This window comes from Eptesicus fuscus, chromosome 3, assembly GCF_027574615.1.
Source record: "Eptesicus fuscus isolate TK198812 chromosome 3, DD_ASM_mEF_20220401, whole genome shotgun sequence".
NCBI classification, from domain to species: Eukaryota; Metazoa; Chordata; class Mammalia; order Chiroptera; family Vespertilionidae; genus Eptesicus; species Eptesicus fuscus.
This window is the reverse complement of record NC_072475.1, coordinates 31,050,001-31,065,314: the sequence shown is the minus strand read 5'-3', so window position 1 is coordinate 31,065,314 and position 15,314 is coordinate 31,050,001. Positions and strand designations below refer to the sequence as shown.

Here is a 15,314-nt window from a genome sequence, read left to right as displayed (position 1 = left end):
CTTAGGAGTCACTATGTCAAATTCTAACAGTAGAAAAAAGTCAAACTACTATTTGTCAAAAAACATACTGTATAGAAAAGTATAAGGGAATTACAACAAAGAAGTGAAATGATTCATTATACTTAGGGGAGATTTATATCTGCTTCAAGTTTTAAAGAGTTTCCTAGGTCTCCTAAAGCTCCCCAAAATGTTCCATAAAAAACTGCCAATGGCTGAAACCGGTTTGGCTCAGTGGATAGAGCGTCGGCCTGCGGACTCAAGGGTCCCAGGTTCGATTCCGGTCAAGGGCATGTACCTTGGTTGCGGGCACATCCCCAGTAGGGGGTGTGCAAGAGGCAGCTGATCGATGATTCTCTCTCATCGATGTTTCTAACTCTCTATCCCTCTCTCTTCCTCTCTGTAAAAAATCAATAAAATATATTAAAAAAAAAAAAGAAATAAAAAACTGCCAATGTATTGCAAGTAAATGCAATACATTAAGTGGTTTCTACATGAGATAAAAAATTGAGAGATAGCATGGGAGAATGAAAAGAAAACAGATCTGGCCTGGCCAGTGTGGCTCAGCGGTTGAGCATCGACCCAGGAACCAAGAGGTTGCCAGTTCAATTCCTGGTCAGGGCACATGCCCAGGTTGCGGGCTCAATCCCCACATGGCAGCCAATCGATGATGTTCCTCTCTCATGGATGTTTCTATCTCTGTATCCCTTCTCTCTCCCTTCCTCTCTCAATAAACATATATTTAAAACAAAAAGAAAAAGAAAAAAAGAATACAGATCTGGAATCAGAATATCTAGATTTACATCCCAGGTCTATATTGTACCAGTTACATGCTCGCCGAGTTTAGGCTTCTTCTACACCACTACCCACCTCTCAGCTTTGCTGACTTTTAACTATGCAATAACTATAAATAGTCTCATCGTTAACCCTTAGACAAAAGAAAGGACATTGAAGATACCTTACCTTTAGAGATCATTGTTTGCATAAATTAAAAACTGCAAGTTCTATGCTACACTTTGTTGTGAAACACTGAATTTTAATATCCAAGGAGGCATACATAAATAACAAATTTCTCAAGATTAAAAAAAGCTGACTGATGTTGTCTTCTCTAGCAATTGAGAAACTACTAAGAATCCTACATAATAAAAGGGTAATATGTAAATTACCATCACTCCAGCCAGCTCCCCCGCGATCAAAAGTGGGGAGCTGTGTGTCCGCTCCAGCACCAGCAGACCCCCTGCCATCAAAAGCGGGGAGCAGGCTGCTAGCAGTGTCCGCGGAGCGTGCTAGGCTTTGCGGGGCAGTGGTTATGGCCTGGATGGCAGGTTAGGCCTAGGGGACCCTACACATGCATGATTTAATCATGCACTGGGCCTCTAGTAATTATATAATGATGAGCAATAGAGATTAAGAAAATGACATCAGTATTTTGTTTTAATTTGGTCAAGAATATAGGCTTGGTGGTGTTTTTTTTTAATATTGCTCTAGAAGAATAAGAAATGACACCCCTTTACCATGAATCAAGAGTTCAGAATCCTTGTTTAGCTCATAAAGCCTAAAGGCTTCTTCTAACTCCAACTGAGATGATACTGTACACGGGTCTCCTGCAAAATATAAAAAATAAAGGTAAACTCACTTTTTAAATCCTCTAAATGTGATGATTAGAAAACAGTTTCTGTTACATAAAGTCTTGAGGGAAAAAAACGACATACATACAGAGAGAAATATTTGACAAGGACAAATCCTATCTAAGAAAAGAGTAATATGCAAATTGACCATACCTCCGATACACCCACAAGCCTCGCCCACAAGCCAATCAGGAGCAAATACGCAAATAAACCCAACCAAGATGGCTGCAGCCACAGAGAGCAGGAGGGAGGCTTGGGTTTCCTCGGCGATGGAGGAAGCCAAGCTTTCCACCTGCTCTTGCCGGCCTAGGCCTCCACTCAATGCTACAAAGTTTCAATTATAGACCCAAACAGAAATAGCGGCAGCCATGGAGCTGGAAGAGCAGGAGGCTAGGGTTGCCCCCGGCAATGGAGGAAGCTAAGCTTCTGCAGCCCTGGCCGGCCTAGGCCTCCATCCAGGCTACAAAGTTTCAATTATAGAAGATATATAAATCCCAACAGAAATGGCTGCCACCACGGAGGAAGCAGAAGGCTTGGCTCTGCTCCAGGCTACAAAGTTTCAACTGTAGAAGATAAATAAACCCCAGATACCAGGGCCTCCGCTTGGGTCGCCGGGGGGCATGGCCGGCCTGCAAACCACCACAGGCCCCTTGCCCAGGCCACCCCACGCCCCAAGCGAACCTCCACCCTGATCTGGGACACCCTTCAGGGCAAACCAGCTGGCCCCCACCCATTCACCAGGCCTTTATCCTATCTAATAAAAGAGTAATATGCAGATTGATCATCACTCCAACACACAAGATGGCTGCCCCCATGTGGTCAAAGATCCTGCCCCCATGTGGACACCACAAGATGGCCAGCAGGGGAGGGCAGTTGGGAGGGACCAGGCCTGCAAGAGAGGGCAGTTATGGGCGATCAGTCCAGCAGGGGAGGGCAGTTGAGAAGGAACAGGCCTGCAAGGGAGGGCAGTTGGGGGCGATCAAGCCTGCAGGGGAGAGCAGTTGGGGGGGACCAGGCCTGCAGGGGAGGGCAGTTAGGGGTGACCAGGCCTGCAGGGGAGGGCAGTTAGGGGGGACCAGGCCTGAAGGGAGGGCAGTTAGGGGCAAACAGGCTGGCAGGGGAGCAGTTAGGCATCAATCAGGCTGGCAGGGGAGTGGTTAGGGGGTGATCAGGCTGGCAGGCAGAAGCGGTTAGGGGCAATCAGGAAGGCAGGCAGGCGAGCAGTTGGGAGCCAGCAGTCCTGGATTGTGAGAAGGATGTCCGACTGCCCAAGGGATATCCCACCGGGACATCCCTCGAGGGGTCTCAGATTGGAGAAGATGCAGGCTGGGCTGAGGGACATCCCCCCCATGCACAAATTTTGTGCACTGGGCCTCTAGTCTTACCTAATAATAGACAAACATGTAAATTGACCATACCTCCGCTATGCCCACAGCCGATCAGAGTGAGTATGCAAATTAGAAGGCCAAAAATGGCCGCCGCCCAGCTACTCCAGATGCGGAGTGGCCAGGTGGGGCCTGCTATGAGAGGGAGGGCGGGGGGCGAAGGGATCTACAGGAGCGGAGAGGGAGGGTGGGGGGCTGAAGGGATCTACTCCGGAGTCTGCAGCGAAGACGAAGATGGCAGACGGCAGACTCTGGCCGGAGTCTGCAGCGAAGACGAAGATGGCAGACTCTGGCCAGAGCGAAGGCCTGAGTCCCGGGTGCTGGAGGAAAACCGGTGCTGGAAGCCAAGGGAAGGAAGGCCTATTACACGAATCTCTTCATGCAACAGGCCTCTAGTCTTTACATATTTAGATAATTCTGTTCTCTAAAGTAGTTAATATATTTCCATTTCTATTTCCACAACATACTCGAGGTTCATAGACACCAAATTTTATACAGATAAAACTATTTAATTCTCAATAATGTACATATTCAAAATGTAGAAACAGAATCTACCACTGATCACATTTTAGATTGTCACTGCCATATGACCAATAGGCAGGGACAAGCTTTCTGTCACCTGTTTCTTTAAAAGAGGAAGTGAAAGTAGTTCCATTGAGGTCTCCATGTAATCATTTTGTCAAATTCTTCCTTCACCTGAGAGCCTGCTCAAGAGACTCACAGAAAGGAAGTGTGGCTAATAAAGTACTCTGGACTGAAGAGCAGTCCTATTTGAGCTTTTAAATGTAAATATATATTTCAGTAAACTTACACACAGAGAGGGGAAGGAAGAAACACCTCCCTTGATCAACCAGCCAAAAAAACTGAGTCATCCCTGGCAATCAATGAGATGACACATCTCCTCATAAGATGGCATTCCTCGATGAAAAAGTCATTCTGAACATATTTGGGGCCTGAGCTGGGTTCTCAACGTTGCCATTCTTTTGCTCATTCCTGTGGTTACACCAAGTGTTAACACATACTACATGCCACCAAGCCCATCCAAACCTCAATCACTCTCAGCAGAAAATTTGGTCTAGTACTTGATAGAGAAAAATGAAGTCATCTCCTGTCCTGTTATGAGTATGCCTGTCCTGTTCTCTAACTTGGCCAATGAATCCCTACTTCCTTCTATCTTCTCTGGGTATTATCCCACTAGAGGCCCGGTGCACAAAAATTTGTGCACTCAGGGGTGGGGGGAGTCCCTCAGCCTGGCCTGTGCCCTCTCGCAGGCCAGGATCCCTCAGGGGATGTCCACCTGCTAGCTTAGGCCCACTCCCTGGGGGACTGGGCCTAAGCTGACAGTCAGACATCCCTCTGGCAGTCCAGGAGCCCTCGGGAGATGGCCACCTGATGGCTTAGGCCTGCTCCCTGTGGAGAGCGGGCCTAAGCTGCAGTCAGACATCCTTAGTACTGCCCCAGAGGCGGGAGAGGTGCCCGCCACCACCACTGTGCTCGCAGCCATCAGCCCAGTTTGTGGCTGAGCAGAGCTCCCCCTGTGGGAGTGCACTGACCACCAGGGGGCAGCTCCTGTGTTGAGCATCTGTACCCTGGTGGTCAGTGCACGTCACAGCACCACTCGTTCCCCCATTAGGGTCAATTTGCATATTACCCTTTTATTATATAGGATTAGTTTTCCTTAGTTCCATTTTTATTTTGGCTTTCCTTCCACTAGCTCTTCTCAGGAAAGCAAAGGCATGTTGGAGTCTCCCTCTCACAAATCTCTCTCCCACTCAAGAAGCATCAAAAATCTCTCAAAGACGTGTCCTACAGTACTTCGCATCCAGGCTCTCTCCCATGCTCTGTATCCAGTCTCTCTGTGCAACTACAGCAAAATTACTTCTTTGAGTTTCAATTTTCTCCTATATAAAAAGAGGGCTATTATCTATATTGCAAGTATGATGGGAAAACTAAAGACCATATATTTAAAATGACTCATAGTGTGCTTGATCCATTATAGGTGTGGCTTTTATTATTGCACTTTGATCAAAAGCCATAAATGGATTTTACTATTGTTAAAAGCATCATTATAAACATATTTTTAAAAATCAATTTTTCCTTTTTTGCTAGACATTGTCTTTTTGCCAAACCAGTGTCTACTTGCTGTTGGATGAAACCTAGGTCAGGCCAAGTACCCACTTTCAATGTGCACTTAGAGGCTAATATTTTTGAATAACCACAAGGAAGTGAGAAAATAAGAGTTAATAGCTGACATTACGTATATTCAAATCTATTTTATTTTTGTTGGACTGGATATCTTTGGTTCAAGTATTACCTTTTGAGACCAACTATTTAATGCCTGATAAAGCAGGACACATTACTCAGAAGCAAAACATTCCATAGAGAGTCACCATGAAGCAAAGATGAAAGGAAAAGTTATTTCTTAAAGTCCACTCTATTACTAAAATCTGAATTTACATCCTAAAATGGCCATAGACCCAGAGTGAGATCTGCTTAATTAAACAAATTTCAAGATAGTGAAATCTGTATATTATCCAGCAGAACTGGTATTTTTTTCAGTAAATCTATATTTTCTTCTCAACTATAAAAAGAAAGAAGCAAATTAGAGCACTGGACCTCAAACTGTTTGGTAAATCTGCAAGAGCCAATTATTTATGAGATAACCTGATGCATTTATAACACTAGTTTTATATATATATAAATGAATTCAGTGCCCCACAGTTAAAAGAATCAATATAGCCTAAAACCAAAGTTGGCACCACTGCACTCCTCTCCCCGATATTTGAGTCTGCCACAGACTGACGGACTCACTGTCTGTTCCCACCAGGATCTCCCCACTGCCTCTGGACATGGTAGATAGTGTTCAGAACCCAGTGTCCCTACTTAAAATATAGATTTGTAAAAACTTCCCAAGAATGCTATGGTGCTTAGGTGGTAATCCCTTCAACACTGGGCCCTATCACAACACTAACGGATTTCTGGCTTCTTACTTCTTTTTTTCTGGGAGCTGGAAATTAGTGGTTACAGACGCACATGCTATCCTACCAAGCTGCCCATCCTCAACTTCCACTTCTGGAGAAGATGGGGTAATAGGAACTGGATTTAACCCTCCACATAAAACAACAACAAAAAACTATACAAAATAAATTTTCAAATGGTTCAAGATATTGGAAATTAAGCACCAAAGAATTAACTGTTCCCAAGTAACTTAAATGCATTCCAGAACAAAGCTCAAAAATATTTATAAGAATACAAAGATATTCAACATCCAATAAGACAAAAGTCACACTGTCCAGAATTTAATAAATATTATAATAACCAGGCATGTGAAGAGGCAGGAAAATGACCCTTAACAGGAGAAAAATCGATCAATTGAAACTGACTCCGAATTGACACATAACAAATCATTGGCAAAGAAATTGGAGACATGGACATTAAAGAGTTATTATAATTATATCCAACATTTTCAAGAAGCTAGAGGTATTCAGCATGTTAAGCAAAGTTGGAACCTATTTTAATAGACCCAACTGAACATCTAGAAAAACTATGTCTGAAATAAAAAAATATATCAGGTAGGCTTAATGGCAGATTAGACATGGCAGAGAAAGATTAATGAACTTCAATTCACAACATTAACAGTATCCAAAATGAAATGCAGAGAAAAAGACTGAAAAAATTAACAGAGCATTACTGAGCTTTATGATAATTTCAAGAGGCCTAATACACACACAACTGGAGTCTATGAAGGAGAGGTGTGATGATAGAAAAAAAATTTTTGAAGAGATAATGGCCAAAATTTTTCCAAATTTGATAAAAAGTATAAACCCATGGATCCAAGAAGCTCAACGAATCTCAAGACAAGAAACACGAAGAACACTAAAGTAAGGTCCATCGTTATCAAATTGCTTAAAACCAGTGATAAACAGAAAAAAATTTAAAGCAGCCAATGAGACACATTACATTCAGATGAACAAAGATAATGTTGACAGCAGATTTTGCATCAGAAGCAATGCAAGCTAGAAGATAATGTAAAGAATGGAAAAAAAAATAGTCAACCTAAAATTATTTACCAGGGAAAATTATCTTTCAAAATCAAAGATGACCTAGAGACAAATTCATAGAGAGAAATTCATAGAGACAATAAATATAGGAGAGGTTACCAGGAGCTAGATGATAAGGGAAGAGGAGTTATTGTTTTATGGGTAGAGTTTTGTTTGGATAATGAATAAGTTTTGGAAATAGGTAGTGAGGATGGTTGCATAACAATGTAAATGTGCTTAATGACACTGATTTGTACATTTAAAAAAGGTTCAAATGGTAAATTTTATGTTATGTATATTTTGCCACAATAAAAAAAAAAAGAATTCTTAAAAGGGAATATAATTGTTCTCCTTCCACAAGAATGAAACTCAAGAGATAATGCCCAGTGGAGAAAGGGAAGTTTCAGAATTATGTGCTGAATAATGGCATTTATATTAATTTAAAAGCACATAAAACACTATACTTAGTTATTTATAAACAGAAAGCATATCAGCGGTTGCCTAGGATGAAGGGATGAGTGAGAGAAGAGTTTGGGAAGGAATACAATGCAACTGGAGATGGGATGCTAACAAGGACAGACTTTCCCAAAAACCAGAGCATAAGCTGCAGTCTGGGAGCACCAGTGCCCTATCAGGCTCCTATAGCCTCTCTTGCCTCACCTCTCAACTCAGCCCCACCCCACTACTGCAAAGGGTTTCTCCCAGGTGGGCCTTAGTCTGATCCTTTTGCAGAGGCCAGAACTAAGAGCAGTACTTGGGGACTTTTCTAAGCCAGCTGTCTTCTGCATGGGGTGTGCTATGCCTGGGAGTGCAGGAAGACTTTCCAGGGACTACCAGACATAAACAGTTTTTAAAAGGTATTGATGTCCAGATCCTTAACTTTCACATAAGCTCCTTTCTAAAAGCCATCTGCCTGGGAATGTGCCTGCAGTGCAATACCCTACCTCATCTCTTTTTCAAAAATGTCTTTTCCTATTTTATAAAAAAACAAGCATATATACCTAGCATATAACATAAAACATATATCCATACAAAAACTTGTAAATGATTGCCAAAACACTTTTATTTGTATCTAGAGGCCCGGTGCACGAAATTTGTGCACGGGGGTGGGGGGGTGTCCCTCAGCCCAGCCTGCACCCTCTCCAATCTGGGACCCCTCGAGGGATGTCCAATTGCCCAGTGGGATCAGGCCTAAACGGGCAGTTGGACATCCCTCTCACAACCCAGGACTGCTGGCTCCCAACTGCTCGCCTGCCTGCCTTCCTGATTGCCCCTAACTGCTTCTGCCTGCCAGCCTGATCACTCCCTAACCACTCCCATGCCAGCCTAATTGATGTCTAACTGCTCCCCTGCCAGCCTGTTTGCCCCCAACTTCCCTCCTCTGCTGGCCTGGTCACCCCTAACTGCCCTCCCCTGCTTGCCTGATCGCCCACAACTGCCCTCCCTTGCAGGCCTGGTTCCTCCCAACTGCCCTCCCCTGCTGGCCATCTTGTGTCCACATGGGGGCAGGATCTTTGACCACATGGGGGCAGCCATCTTGTGTGTTGGAGTGATGGTCAATCTGCATATTACTCTTTTATTAGATAGGATAGCCCAAAACTGGAAACAACTTCAATGTCCATCAACAGAAGAATGGATAAATAAATTGTGGTACATCAAGATGATGAAATACTACTCAGCAATAAAAAGAAGTAAACTAATACACACAACCCTAATACATTAATACTTATGCTGAGTGAAAGAAGCCAGACCAACCCCCTCACCCAAAAATCAGACATGCTGTATGATTTCATTCCTATAAAACTCTAGAAAATGCAAACTAATCTATAGCAATAGAAAGCAGATCAGTAGTTGCCTGGGATGGAGGGGCAGGAGTGAGGAATTTCAAAGCCCAAGGAAACTTTTGAGGGTAATGGATATGTTCCATATCTTGCTTGTGGTGATGATTTTCTGGGTATTAAAACTCATCAAATTTTATACTTTTTTTTTTTCAAAAATATGTTTTTATTGATTTCAGAGAGAGGAAGGGAAAGGGAGAAATAGAAACATTAATGATGAGAGAGAATCATCAATCAGCTGCCTCCTGCATGCCCCCTTACTAGGGATTGAGCCCACAATCCGGGCATGTGCCCTGACCAGGAATTGAACCATGACCTCCTGGTTCATGAGTTGGTGCTCAACCACTGAACCACACCAGCCAGGTTCAAATCGTATACTTTTAAACATATAGTTTGTTGTATGTCAATTATACCTCAATAAAGCCATTTTATTTTTAATTAAATTTATTGGGGTCACATTGGCTAATAAAAGGAACAACTGGAGAAAAGGGAAGACATCTGTAATACTCTTGACAATAAAGATAAATATTAAAAGGAAAAAAATATATATAGGTTATACAATTCTATGATATATCATCCTGATGTTGCATTGTGTGCCCACCACCCAATAAAGCCATTTTTAAAAAATATGAAATAAAGACATGAAAAGCTGAAAGAATTCATCACCAGGAAGCCTCCACTACAAGAAATGTTAAAGGAAGCAGGAGGAAAATAAGAGTTACAAAGAGATCTGCTCAAGGGTACTTAGATGCTTTTTCTTATTGATATTGATTTCATTTTTTAATTACCAGGTTTGAAGCCATAATACTGCTATCAAAGTAATTGAAGTAAGAATAACTAGACATTCAGTCAAAAAGTTTTCCTCACTGACATGATTGCCAAAGTTAGTATATAGTGTGGGGTGATAAAGAAAATGTCTGAAGAACGATTTGCTATTTTAGTTCTCAGCACACTAGCTAAAATTACACCAGACTAAAGATGCTTGGAAAATATCACATAAAAGAAGTATGTTCCTTATTATCTTAAGTTTGGTTTTGTTATACCTTGGCACTCAATTTTCTCCCCTAATAACACATGAGTTTTATAATACAAGCCAGGAAGAAGTTTAAGCTCCCTCAGAATTCAGAAGAACTCCAAACTTTTATGCCAAAAAATGCTTATATTCATTTTAAATTTCCATGAATCTAACTTATCTAAACCAATAGGACATGAATATAAACAGCTATATCCAAATAATATCCTCTCCCACTCTCTCTGCAAATCATTTTAAATTTTTCCCCTCACATAGTCTTTTACAGGGTATAAAAAAAAGAAAAAGCATTCACATATGCTATTGGTGAAAGTATAACAAAGGTACAATATTTTTGGTAGTTAATTTAGTACCATCTATCGTCAAGGACACATTCCATTTCAGGGAATTTACCCTAGAGATAATACAGTACAGGTGCCCCCCAAAAATTTATGCACACACATATTCTTTGCACCAATATTTTTTATAATGAATTTACAAATAATCCAAATACCCATCAAAAGGGAACTAGTTAAATAAATTGGGGTACAACCATGTTATAATACCACACAACATTTTAAGAGGAACAAGATAAATCTCCATGCAACTAATATGAAAAAATAGCCACAAGACGTTAAGTAAAAAAGCACATTAAATTATAGCTTGTACAATATCAGTCTTTTTGTAAAAAAGAAAAAAAAAGTACATCATCAATTTGTTTATAGCAACTACTTCTGGGGATCTGAGGATGCCCAGAGATACCTTTTTCTTCGCACAAATCATGTTTTTATTGGTTTTAGAGAGAGAGGAAGGGAGAAACATCAACATCCTGCATGCCCCCTGCTGGGGATCAAGCCCACAGGTGCCCTGACCCAGAATTGAACCTATGACCCCATATCCTTAATAAAAACTTCAATAAGAAACAAAATGTCCAAAGGTTACTTTCTAGTAAAAGAGAAAGGACAGAAAGAAACATAGTGAAATTTAAACCAGGTAATCAAACCCTGAAGAAATTAGAAGGTTAGAAAATACTATTAGGTTGTAAATATAAAAAGTGCATTTATCCTTAAGGAAAAATGGCCACAGTTCAAAAATGATGAATTAAAAAGTCACATTTATCATTCTCTGCTCCACCCTCTCTCACAGTCTGAGAAAAGGAGCTATGATTATTACAAAATTTTACTATTCATTCTAAAGTCTTTAGTTCCATTAAACAAACCAGTTTTTCCACATGTACATCAAAACAAATCAGTAAAACTGGTTTTGAACACAAGGAAAACGGGTGGTTGCCATAAATCTGTTTAAAGGAATGAAGTAAGCGTATGATCTTTATTTACTCTAATATAAAACCCCACAATTAAAAGTTTAGCTTCTAGAACAGTGTTTCTCATAAAGCAGAGAAATAAAATTATAGGTCTGTCTTCCACACATCCTAGAGAAAACATTTTCTACAGATAAGCATGTCCTAAATGCCTATGTGGCTAAAAACAAAGGTGACAAAATTACAACTGAAAAATAATTGCAAGGAACTCAAAAATAATTACTACTGGCTCTGTGTGCCTACAATCAAGAAAAGATTGGTATCAGAAATTAACCAGGGCAAGAAGGGAATCAACAAACCTTAATGGAAAATTTAACTTTTTTATTTGAATGAGGCAAAGGTTACAGTTTTCTTGTTTTCCCCTAGAACATTAGGACACATAATAGCTATTTAGAGAGAAAAACTATGAATCCTGTCTAATAAATTGGTAATATGCAAATTAACCATCACTTCGTCACAAAGATGGCGGCGCCCATAGAGGTGGGGGTGCTGGACGCTGGCGGCATCGCCCCAGTGACGGGCCCCAGTGTCCCGCATGCCCCGGCCCGCGGAGGGAGGGCAGGCAGGCCTCTGGCCAGAGGCCAGCCAGGGCATGGGACGCTGGCCTCGTTGCAGGCCGGGCTGATGGACCCCCCCTCTCGCTTCCCCCCGTGCACCGGGCCTCTAGTTGTATTATAAAAGGATAAGACTATTTCATCAGATAATTAACTGAATTTACTATGTGAATCTGTTACCTAAAATATGCCACTGTTAAGAAAAAAACAGAACACACCGCAACTCCCAATGCTTAAATCTCCCATAATAAAACTACACTATGGAAAGGCTTGATATTAACCTTTCATACAAGTCACAATTTATGTGTATACTATTACTGAGTACCACCCTAAGTACTGGAATTCCACAGTGAAACATGATCTCTGCTCTCATGGAGCTTACATTCTACCATACAAATAAGATGCAAAGTGAATAGGGCTAAAAGGCTTCTTGGAGGACATGACCTTTGAGTTAAGACCTGAATGACAAGAAAGAAAAAGCCATGGGACAATCTGGGAACAGAATTCTCCAAGCAAAGATAATACAAAATATAAGGGTACTATAAGATATTTTGAATTGTCTCTAAATGAATTGTCTCTAAATCAGTTTTTTAAAATATGTTTGTTGATTTCAGAGAGGAAGGGAGAGGCAGAGAAAGATAGAAACATCAATGATGACAGAGAATCATTGAACAGCTGGCCTCCTGTACACCCGCCACTAGGGTTCGAGCCCGCAACCCGGGCATATGCCCTGACTGGGAAATCAAACCCGTGACCTCCTGGTTCCTAGGCTGATGCTCAACCACTGAGCCACACCAGCCGGGAAAGATCTTTTGACTACACTTCAATGACATTCCATCATGCAAAATAAAGTCAAATGTGGCTTGCAAAGCCTTTAGGAATTCATGCAACTCACCTGTAGATCCTATTAAAATAAAGATTCTGATTCAGTGGTCTGTAATGGAGCCTGAGATTCCCTTTCTAGTAAGTTCTGCAGACCACACTTTGAGTAGCAAGGATCTAGCTCAAGTTCATACCTCACACCACTTCCACACAGTGAATTAATGCTCTTCCCCAAACACCATGTTCTTACCTCTGTGCCTTTTTATATCTTCACTGTATATGGTTTTTCCCTTACCTCCTCCACTTCAAAAGCTTTTACTCTTTGTTACAGTTTAGCTCAAACATCACAGAGACTTCAGGCATATGTTGATGCTGCTTCCTTTGTATTCCAAGGCCCCTATGTATTCATGTTTAACTCACCACACTTCACATGTCTGTCTCCCCCTGAGACTGTGAGTGTGGGGATAGAAAAATACTATCCTGACACACAGATACTCAATAAATGCTTTCTGAGTACAAGTCACTAAGGTATGGCATTTCTGCCACAGTCTTTGAAATAATGTTTGTCACAATCACTTTTATTCAATAACATTTTCTTTAGAGTAATATACAGTAAAAAAAATACTGTCAAATTATTAAAAGTCACTTAAAATATAAGACAATACAAATTCAAAATTAAAGTAAAATGTAATACTATTGATGAGATATTTATCTTATTGCTGGAAAAAAAGTCACACTAATTTCCCTCTATTTTAGGATAAAAAGGGCAAAACAAAGATGGTACTCTTTGGTAGTCTTTCAATTTAAATACCTACAGAAAAATAAGAATGGCATCAATTTGTAGTATACCTTCGCCCCCTTAAATTAATAAGGACTTTTATTATGTTTTAAAAATAAATGACAAGAATAGTATCTAAATCAAATGCTTACACTTGCAGTCCTCTCTTTACTACTCACCTTCCTCATCGATCCATTTCATGGTAAAAAGCTGTTCATTGTCAAAAGAACACATGTCTCGAACTTCATTGCAAAGGCCCTCGAAGGAGATGGAAGGTTCAAAGTGTGTTATCATGATATCCCTGAAAAATAAAGGAGTTTCGAGTTAGACGATGATTAAAATGAATAATGCTCTACACATTACTGAATGCCTGACGATTTGATGGACTTCAGCTGTTTTGTATGTGCATCAATATGTGTTGCTTCCAGTAAACTATCTGTGCAAAGTAAAAATTAAATTGGTAAGAAACCAAAGTAAAAATTAAATTGGTAAGATACTAAAAAAAGTAAGAATAGACATAAATGTGTAAGCACTAATATATAAGTCCAACTAACAGCCATTCATTATAAAACTTAAAATGTAACAAAAAGTAGATAAGTGGATAAAAAAGCTGTGGTACTCAGTGGTTGAGTGTGGACCTATGAACCAGGAGGTCACGGTTCAATTTCTGGTCAGGGCACATGCCCAGGTTGCAGGCTTGACCCCACTGGGGGTCGTGCAGGAGGCAGCCGATCAGTGATTCTCTCTTATCATTGATGTTTCTATCTCTCTCTCTCCCCTTCCCTTCCTTTCTGAAATCAATAAAAACGTATTAAAAAATAAAATAAAAAGCTGTGGTACATTTACACAACTCTGTGTAAAAAGGAAGAAAATTTACCCTTTGCAACACTATGGACGAGCCTGGAGAACATTATGCTAAGTGAAATAAGCCAGTCAGAGAAAGATAAGTACCATATAATTTCACTCATATGTGGAATTTAATGAGCAAAATGAACTACCAAGCAAACTAGAGACAGACTCATAGATAGAGAGCAGGCAGACAGCTGGGGGAGGGGGGCTTAAGGGTGAGGGAGAGATTGAGCAAAAAAGAAAAAAAAAGAGAGAGAACTCATGGACATGGACAACATTGTGGTGATTGTGGATAGGAGGGGTGGGTGGAGGTGGAAGAGGACATAGAGGAAATAAATGGTGATGGAAAAAATAAAATTTAAAAAAAAGGTGTTTTAAGCAGAAGCCTGGGGCTTCTTCCAAGGAGCCATGAGAAGCCTATGATTTAATCATATAGTAGTCAGCCAGTCATCCTTCCAAAGGTAAGTTAAACAGACAGAATGACTCTAAGGGAACACTTATATAACCATCTCTATGTGTCACACTCTGTTCTAAGGGTTTACAAAGTTAATGTAGTTCCTGTGCTTCCTGTTTTAAACTCTTCAAATGCCTTTTGTCTCTTATGCAGAGTAAAATCCAAAGTCCTAGCGTCTACAACGCCCTCTGTGAACTGGCCCTGGCTACCTCTTCTACCACCAGACAGATAAACCAATGTTTGTAGTCCACCACCTACCCCAGCTACAATGTAAGCTCATTATATTCCTAGTGGGCAACATAATGCCTAACACAGAATGGTTACTTGGTAAATATTTTCAAAGAAACAAAGGAAATGACAGTGTTAGGAACTATGAATAAGTATTTGGAGCATAGAGCAGGAAACAAGAAATTAAAAATGTCAGTCATCTGCAAAAAAAAAAAAAAGTTAAAACTGCAGTCTTAGGGCTATTAAAGGTAAGCAGAGAGCCAAGCATAGAAATTGAATTGCCTTTTATATATATATCTATAGATATATATATATATATCTATAGATATATATATCTATATATATCTATATCTATATCTATCTATCTATCTATCTATCTATCTATATATATATATATATATATTTTATTGA

The 15,314-nt window shown here is 40.4% G+C and overlaps 1 protein-coding gene across 2 annotated transcripts in view; it reads right to left on the bottom strand.

Moving 5' to 3' along the window:
* PRKCI (protein kinase C iota) overlaps positions 1-15,314 on the bottom strand; it is a 144,899-nt gene that overhangs the window by 41,583 nt on the left and 88,002 nt on the right. For both annotated transcript variants that reach the window (XM_054713717.1, XM_008142285.3), the window contains exons 2-3: positions 13,552-13,673; positions 1,512-1,601 (exon numbers count right to left, since the gene is read on the bottom strand). In XM_054713717.1, coding sequence (XP_054569692.1) covers positions 1,512-1,601; positions 13,552-13,673 — 212 coding nt within the window. The remainder of the gene's footprint in view (positions 1-1,511; positions 1,602-13,551; positions 13,674-15,314) is intronic.